Raw genomic sequence first — 9,464 nt, 5'->3', positions numbered from 1 at the left:
AGAGGGCTCTCTGAATTTCCAGTTCTAAACTTGGCTCAAGCGTCACAGCGCAGGTCATAACAGGAAACTTTATTTCCAAAATGTTCCACCAGGTGGCGACCTTCGTCACTTTTAAAGTCAACCCGACTCGTCCTTTTAGCTGCTAGTTAATCACACGGCATGCGATGTTATGTGAAGTCAGAACGATTCTTTTTATGAGGTATCTGCTGTTACAGGTACAGAGGACAGTGAAATTCTTACTTGCATGAGTTATTACGAGGATGGCGCGGCCACGTTCAGACGCCTTCCTGACCGCTCCACCTAGACTGTGCGTTTTTTTAGTTTATTTCCCTTATTTACTATTTCTTCAATTACAGACGGGGGCGGCACGGTGGCGCAGTGGTAGTGCTACTGCCTCGCAGTAAGGAGACCTGAGTTCGCTTCCCGGGTCCTCACTGCATGGGTTTCCTTCAGTTTCCTCCCACACTCCAAAGACATGCAGGTTAGGTGGATTGGCGATTCTAAATTGGCCCTAGTATGTGCTTGGTGTGTGTGTGCCCTGTGATGGGTTGGCACCCTACCCATGATTGGTTCCTGCCTTGCACCCTGTGTTGGTTGGGATTGGCTCCAGCAGACCCCTGTGTTCGGATTCAGCAGGTTGGAAAATAGATGGATTTATTACAGACAACATCGCGGTTAGTAATTTTTGATAGCAGAACACTTTTGAAAAGGATGCATTTCACTGCGTGTTGTCCTGTATAACAATGCATGTAACAAATAAAGAATCTTGAATCTCAATATTCAAGACATCGACAAATGAGGTAAAGAAGTTATTTTTCATCACGGACAGGGTCATTTAGTGAGCCACTTGCCCTGCTGTTCCTCACAACAGAGAAATATTAAGAACAGGCAGCGTGTGACCATAAGGTGGCAGGTGCCCAAGAGTGCCCCCTTGTGAGCCGAGCGAGTCACTGCGCCTGCTGGCTCTAGAAATATAGAAAGAATTGCTGTTCACGGTATATGAAAGGCACTAATCGCTGAAATCCTCCATGAGATGAGAATGTCAGGTCCCTAGCAAGGCCTAACAATTTAAAAATACATAAAGAAATGGCGTTGACAGTGCATAGGCGCTGTATAAGAAAAGGCACTATATAATCTTAAGGGGGCAAGTTCAGCATCCAAGAGTGACCCCTGTGGTCTGAGTGAGTCACTGCACCTGCCTAGTCTCATAATATAGAATTGTGCAAAGAAGTGGTGTTCATGGCAGCAAGGCACCTTATAAAAAGGCACTATATAAAGTGATCAGATGGCAAGAGTGATTCATTGTGCTAACCAGGGCTCACAGTATAGAAATATGGAATGACGTGGCATTCATAATAGAAAGGCACTATACAGAGTCACAAGGTAGAAAATGTAATGCCCACAAGGACTCAGCTTCCCCCGTGAGTCTCTGTGCTTAATGGAGCCCTTTAGTATAGAAATATGGGAAGAGCAGGGGTTTACAAAAGAAAGGCGCTATATACAAAGACACTATATAAAGTCATGCGGTGACAGATGCAGTCATTCAGGGTGACACCCTGTGACATGGGAACAGCACCCACCAGCTGCTACTTCTTACCATATAAAATAAGAAAAGAGCTGGCACTCATGATGGAAGGTGCTATATAAAACCACAAGGTTGCCATTTCAGCCGTCACTGTCGACTCCTTTTGTCATCTGGTGGACCTGCCAGGTGCTCACAGTATGAAGACACGGACCACGTGGTGGTCACAATAGAAAGACACTTTAGAAAGTAAGGCACATATAACAGCCTCGGTGGTCCGTGAAGTGTGCCAGTACCCCTGCCAAACCTTACAATGTAGAAATCTGGAAAGAACTGATTTGGAAGTCCCTTTGGATGAAAATGAGAGAAACATAAACACAAAGATGAGCTTGGGGGACTCAGATTTGATGCCATCAGTAAACGTTTATTTCAGATTTGAAAGGTTCGTAGGGACTGCGGTGGGACAGAGGGGAGCTGGTGAGGTGGTGGTCCTTGGGGTGAAGATCAGTCAATAAACAGGTGATCGCCTGACGACTCACATGTTCCTCTTTTTGTGATGAAGATCGGAGTTTTCTTTTTTCTGTAAAGGAAAGACAGAATAAAACTAGTGAGCCGTGATAGATACTTACTGGAGAAGCCCCTCATCCCACCCTTGAGAGACCTGAAGAGCCACAATCAGCGCCACCTGAACCAGCTGGCATTGCTCTCACAGGCAGGAATGAGAAGGGGTCACCTGCAGCGGTCCTGGATCAGGTGGAAGTTCAATTTAAAAAGGAGCCCGATATGTACAGTGAGTCGATACGGGGCATATTATGGGATGTTTGGACAGAGTCTACACCTCTCTTATCACACTGTGTAACACCAAAGTGCCATTGGACCCTCAGGATGAACAAAGAGAAAAGTGAGCAATAAGAGTAAAAAAGTGTTAAAGACCCCAAATACGCCTGGCAAGTCGGACCACTGTGTCAGTCAGCTGACCTGCCTGTGATCAGTGCAGAAACATAAGGAAGCCACTGTGCTCACCTGCAAAGGCTCTAAATAAAAGGAATCAGGAATCATGCAATGTGATATCGATTTAATCTAAGAAACAAGCCCCCCAATTGTGACATCCCAAAAAGTGCCCTGTGAAAGGGGTCCCTTACAGACAGAAAGTTCTAGATGATGTTGTAGACTCGGGGAATGAGACCAGAAGAAGCAGCAGAAAGGGGAAGAATGAAAGAGATTGAGACTATGATGCGGACCACCAGACAACCAGCTCCCCACCAAGTGCACAGCAGCCCACCGTATCACCTACCCCAGCGCCTGCTGACCTGTTGATCCAGTGAGACTCGATAAGAGGATTTCCAGAAATGTGAAGGCCCAGAGAGAGTCAGGAGATTCTCAGTGAGAGGCTGACATGGCGGTGTCATTCACTGTGACAAGGCGCTATATGAAACTGGGACTTGCCTGCTCAGTCCTCACCACCGATTTTCTTTGTGTTCCTGAGTGGTGACACACCGTTGATATACTGAGATTAGTGGGCTGTCACTGAAGACCACCTCAGGACGGAATTCACTTATGAAAGGCGCTATAAAATATGTAAGAATGTCAGCATTGTCACTAACACTGTGGTGGTCCCGAGTGACTCTTAGCACCTGCCAGGGTTCAGAATGCACAAATAAATGGTTTTACCTACAAAGTGTCTTAGTGTGACTGTCACTCTAAAAATGTCATGTCATGTCATTGTCACAGCTGGAGAACATCCTGGTAATACTAAGGCAGGACACCAGTCCATTACTGGTCCCAGTCACACTCGTACTGGGGATGATTTTAAATTACTGATCAACCAAACCTGCACATCTCTGGGAATGTGGATGGACACTCAGGAAATGTGTCACCTGCACGTGGACACCACCTGGACTTGAGATTGGAGCTCAAACGTTAGGAGCCACAAAGCAGCAGTGCTAATAAAACAATAAGCTCGCCTTGTCAGTCACCATCACGGAGTCCCTCTGTGACACTCTGTGAGTCACTTCACGTCCAAGGACACATTCTGGAAACCCCCCTCAGAAGGGAATTCGCTATGAAAAGGCACTATATGCAGTTAGAAGTGAGAATCTGTCCTCTCTGCTATGGACTGAATGTGCAAACTTGAATGACTTATGGGGTCACTTATGGGGATCATAATCGGGAATTCACACTCCTGTGTCCCACCTGCAGTTGTGTCTTAAGGTGGAAAGGCGCTATATGAATCATGTCGACTCCCTGTCATGGCCCGTTTGTGTGGACTTGTGTGAGTCACTTCCCTGCTAGGACCACCAATGAAGAAATATTCAAACTACTGAGTCTTAACTTGTCTTAAGATGGTTTCCCTGTGAAAAGGCGCTATATAAAATGACAAACATGTCTTGTTCAGTCCCAGCCACCGATTTTCTATACATTAATGTTTTCTTGTTCTAATGCTCTCTGAAAGCAGTTGTCACTTACTGCATGTCCAAACAGAGGAAGCACTCGTTGTCATAGCTTTGGCCGTTGGTGCCACACACAGGGGCCCAGAGCCGTGGGCAGCCATGAGCCATGTCGGACTGGTCACAGTGAGGCTACAGGAATGGAGAGAACAGATGATTAGCTGGATGTGAGCACCGAGCACCAAACGAGACAACTTGAGGAGACGCTTACCTCAATGGCACCTGGTGGGACGGCCACCCCACTGGTCAGGACTGCGGAAAAAAGTTAAAGAAACCCATCATTGAATATTCATCAGCATTAATGGTTTTATATAGCGCCTTTCATCCTGGCATATTCACTGAAACATCTGAAAAAAAAATCTTTTTCTGTTTTCATAGATGAGTATTTAAGAGGACCAGAGGCACCTGCCATCATATCGGTCATTGGGTCTGTCAATGCCATCGTGTCACATGAGGCGCTGTCACCTGATGGCTAATCTGGTGGAATTTACCAGCCACTGACCTGTGTAGTATTTCATGTAAAAGAAGATAAACGGAACTCCAAAATAGCTCACTGTCTGCCATGCATTACCTTTTATAATACATTTAATATATATGACTAATTTACATATAATACATATGACTAATATACATATAATAAATATAACTATTGTGGGGGGCTGGCGCCCTGTCTGGGTTTTTTTCCTGCCTTGTGCCCTGTGTTGGCTGGGATTGGCTCCAACAGACCCCCGTGATCCTGTAGTTAGGATATAGTGGGTTGGATAATGGATGGATATATAACTACATAACACATTTAGGGACCTATGATTTAGGTCACAAAGTTATTTTTAAAGGTAATATTCCCCAACACTTCTCATAAATGATCTTTGAGTTAGTTGTTTTCTCTCTGATATTGTACAATATTATGAATAAAGCCATGTCACGACTGTTAATGCAAGTTAAGGTTTCAGGAAGCAGGAGCCAAACCGGGCAGCAATGGCTGTAAGGGGCAAATCAGACCTGAACAGGCCACCAGAGGGCGCACATCACCTACAGAACTACTGAAGATTTAACAATTTACTGAACATGTGAGGAAGAGAAAGAGAGAAATAAACAAATAAAATATCAAAAGAAAACTCACATCTACACTGGGGGAACATGCAAACGCCACACAGAACACACAATGGCACTTGCACGTTCTAAAAATCGCTCTTTTAACACCCTGGTTAGGCAGACATCTCCTTATAGTCCTCCCACCACAGCTCTTTCTGGTGGCCCCCCACATACTCAGACATGGCTCTTCATCAGGACTCCAATTCCCAAGGTGCCTTACGGGAGTACAAATGGGAGCTCTGCTTGAGGGATGCTGCCATCTGCTGGATCGAGGGACTTCATGGCCCCAAGTGACAGTCCATTTCTGTCTTTCTATAATATCTTTTGAGGCCAGGAAAGGCACCCAACCCAAAGCCTGTCCATCCATATGGCCTCCTGTCCGGGTAAGGAACCACTTTCCCTCCTGATCGGGATGCCAGTCTGTCCGCCATGGCATCTATAATGGCAAAACCAATAACACTAGGAATGAAACAAACTGTGACAGGCCCTTGACTTGAGATCAAACCCATGCCACCTGAGGTCCTCGTGAGAGGACAAAGCAGGTGGTTGTAAGTGGGACCGAGTCATCACTGTGCCATAAATTGTTCGTAAATGATAACTCAGCTCAGCCATGCCATTTGCACTTCAGAAGAGGTCCTGTGAGGGCCTGGCAAGTACTTTGATGGAACAATCACCATTGTTGGCGATGAAAGAGGTGTTGGCGAAGCCAGCAGGGGGCACTTACCCTATGCTCTGTGTATAAATCCCAATGTCCCCACTGCAGTGACTGCCCTACACTTGAGATGTAAATGTGAATTTCCCCCTGGGGATTAATAAAGTATCTATCTATCTATCTATCTATCTATCTATCTATCTATCTATCTATCTATCTATCTATCTATCTATCTATCTATCTATCTATCTATCTATCATATAGTGCCTTTCATATCTATCTATCTATCTATCTATCTATCTATCTATCTATCTATCTATCTATCTATCTATCTATCTATATAAAACTGAGGTCCTGACTCTTGGTGGTCATTAAAGATCACTGGGCATCCTTCATAATGAATGGGGTGTGTCCCCATGTCCTGGCTAAACTGCTCACCACAGCCTGGTCATTCTAGCCCCCTAATCATCCCCTATCTCTAATTGACTAACTCACTCTCACCGCTTGACCACCTAATAACTCGTGTGTGGTGAGGGCACTGGCACAGAAATAGCTGCCGTGACATCATTCAGGTGGGTGCTGCTCATTGGTGGTGGCTGCCCTGGCTCTCCACTCACTGTGTGAAGCATTCTGAGTAGCACAAAAGTGCCATATAAATACAGAGAAGTATTAGAAGCACTTTGAGCTACATTATTTGTATGAAAATGTGGTATATAAATAAATGCTGTTCTTCTTATTATTATTATCCAACCTGCTATATCCTAACTACAGGGTCATGGGGGTCTGCTGGAGCCAATCCAAGCCAACACAGGGCACAAGGCAGGAAACAAACCCCGGGTAGGGTGCCAACCCACTGCAGGGTGCACACACACACACACCCACCCACACACGAAGCACAAACTAGGGGCAATTTAGGATCATCAATGCGCCTAACCTGCATGTCTTTGGACTGTGGGAGGAAATCCACGCAGACATGGGGAGAACATGCAAACTCCACCCGGGAAGAGAACCCAGGTGTCCTAACTGTGAGGCAGCAGTGCTACCCACTGCGCCACTGTGCTGCCCTATTATTATTATTATTATTATTATTATTTATTTATTTATTTATTTTTCAATTTACCAGGTTTTAGTGCCTCACACCTCACCATTAATTCTTAGCCCTAAGCCCAGCTCGTGTTCTGCCCTACTGGAGGGTTTGTTATATTCTGAGCTGCATGCCCGTCCCCTGTTAAGATTTGCTGTAAATGATCTTTGTCTTCTCATTTAGAGGATCCTGAATCCAACCCTTTTATAATCCTTAAACTGTGGGGCGCGCCCCCCTGGGGGGACGCTGCAGCTGTACAAGGGGGGCATCGAATAAATGAACAAGACATCAAAATATTTTTTTTTACATTTTTATTTCAAATTTAAATTTGCAAGCATATAATCACAACGAATGCATTATAACTACTGTACAATAAAAATAAAGCATTTCTAAGGCAACGATCTAATGACTAACTGACGAGCGGCGCCGCTGCCGCTGCTTTTCTAGTCACGTATTTTCAATCCATGGGCGGCACGGTGGCGCAGTGGTAGCGCTGCTAGCCCTCGCAGTTAGGAGACCCGGGTTCGCTTCCCGGGTCCTCCTGCGTGGAGTTTGCATGTTCTCCCTGTGTCTGCGTGGGTTTCCTCCGGGCGCTCCGGTTTCCTCCCACAATCCAAAGACATGCAGGTTAGGTGGATTGGCGATTCTAAATTGTGTTTGTGTCCTGTGGTGGGTTGGCACCCTGCCCAGGATTGGTTCCTGCCTTGTGCCCTGTGTTGGCTGGGATTGGCTCCAGCAGACCCCCGTGACCCTGTATTCGGATTCAGCGGGTTAGAAAATGGATGGATGGATGGATGGTATTTTCAATCCAGAAAGTTCGAGACGTATCGGCATCTGTCGCGAACATTCGGGTATCAGTAGATCAGGTGATGATGCGGCGTGACTGCACCACATTGGCAGTATTGCCAAATCGAGTTCAATAATTTACTGCGTTTTCGGTTATTTTCATGATACGACTAACATCGGTATAATATTTGTCAGACAAAAATACGTTCATCTCGTGCAGATTGACTTCATCAGTGTCCTCGTTTACGAGATTTTTAAAAATGAAAACATATTTAATCGTTTCTTTATATGATAAATTATTAAATAAGAATAAATAATTTATTCTTTGTTTTTGGGATTAGAATTACTGCCAAAAACCACACAAGGCATTTTAACAGTTATTAAAGCACTAAAAAAAAATAAATTGCAAATATTTCATCGAAGTTAGCCGAACGCATGCAAATCTTATGGAAGTAAAAATGATAAGATACGGCGACACCGCACGAGTGTCATACCTGTGTTAGTTGTCTTACATTAAGCAGGGGGCGCAGAATTATAACAGGTAGGGGGGCACGAAAGTTTGAGAACCGCTGCTGTATTCTGTTGTTTCTGCTGTGGCAGATGGCGCCTAACCGGGCAAGAATTCACACACACCTGCACTTGTGCATTTAAAAAAGTGACCGTCGTTTTACCAGAATAGCAGGAGCAAACTCACACACTCACACACACACCAGGAGACCATGCAAACTCCCCACAGGTTGAACTCAGAGGCACACCTGAGCTTTGAAAATCAGCGTTCTGTGTTTGTCACACAGGGACCACCGTGGGAATGACGTGAACCTGCGACCCCCTTATCTGAGATTACACCCAAGTCCTGTTTTCATTTTATCCCACCGGAAGAAGCCTTTGCTGTTAATTCAAAGCCTGAAGCCCACCTCACATGCTGCTTCGTACTCAGTTGTCATCTATTTGTCACCAACCTGGCGTCAGCTCGTCACTCACCCGAGAGGCAAACGAAGGCGACGGCCAGCAGTAGAAAGCGCATGGCAGACATCTCGACACGTCTCGTCTCGTTGGTGTGAATGTGTCAGACTCAAACTGACCAGCCGACTGGTGCCCTCCATTTATAATGCGGCACATCCTGAAATTTGAGTTGAAACAAAAAAAAAAAAAGAAACATAAAGCCCCTTGTTGACTCGCCTCACCTGTTTTTTGTCACATGAAAAGTTTTGTAACTTCTCTTGTCTCACAGTCGTGTTTGCTGACACCACCTTTGTTTATCACTGGTTGGGTCCGGTTTGAGGCTGAGCAATCAGTGCACCTTAATTAGCCAATACGACGAAGCCCTTTAAGACGACATTTCTGTTAATAAGAACTGGGGTGTCCTGTACCAACAGGGTCCTGCCTAAACACACTCAAGTCAGGAACTACTTAGTGAACTCACAATAATTCACATTTAACTCATTAACATCAATAAACAATCACAATCAAATCATCACTAACCAAAAAAAAAAAATAGTACAAGTGACTCGCCCTGCGTTAGCTGAGATTGGCTCCAGCAGACCCCCGTGACCCTGTAGTTAGGATAGTGGGTTGGATAATGGATGGATGAACTCTGTGTCTGTGTGTGTCTGTCTGTCTGGTTGCTATCTGTATGAGATACGCCATTTGGTTTTGGGATTCGTCAAAGCAGTGCTAATTTTTTTTAATGCACTGTCTGTTGGAATGAAAAGCCTTTTAACAGTACATGCATTCCAACAGATGGTGCATTAAAAACATTTGGCACACTGCTTTAACGAATCCCAAAACCAAATGGCGTATCTCATAGACACAGCAACCTGACAGACACCGGCTGGGTCCGGTTGGAGGCTAAACAATCCGTGCACCTTAATTAGCCAATGC

At 45.1% G+C, this 9,464-nt stretch overlaps 1 protein-coding gene across 1 annotated transcript; it reads right to left on the bottom strand.

Annotated features, from left to right (window-relative positions):
• Positions 1-1,925: 1,925 nt before the first annotated feature.
• LOC120543215 (trypsin inhibitor ClTI-1-like) lies at positions 1,926-8,669 on the bottom strand. The gene is made up of 4 exons (XM_039776156.1): positions 8,565-8,669; positions 4,181-4,221; positions 3,989-4,101; positions 1,926-2,102 (listed from the first exon to the last, which is right to left on the bottom strand). The coding sequence occupies exons 1-4, from the start codon at positions 8,614-8,616 to the stop codon at positions 2,027-2,029; spliced, it is 282 nt and encodes a 93-aa protein (XP_039632090.1). The 5' UTR covers positions 8,617-8,669; the 3' UTR covers positions 1,926-2,026.
• Between the last annotated feature and the right edge of the window lie 795 nt (positions 8,670-9,464).

Source organism: Polypterus senegalus, chromosome 13, assembly GCF_016835505.1.
Source record: "Polypterus senegalus isolate Bchr_013 chromosome 13, ASM1683550v1, whole genome shotgun sequence".
Classification (NCBI taxonomy): Eukaryota; Metazoa; Chordata; class Cladistia; order Polypteriformes; family Polypteridae; genus Polypterus; species Polypterus senegalus.
Note: the sequence above shows the minus strand (reverse complement) of the source record. Positions and strands in the feature narration are given on the sequence as shown.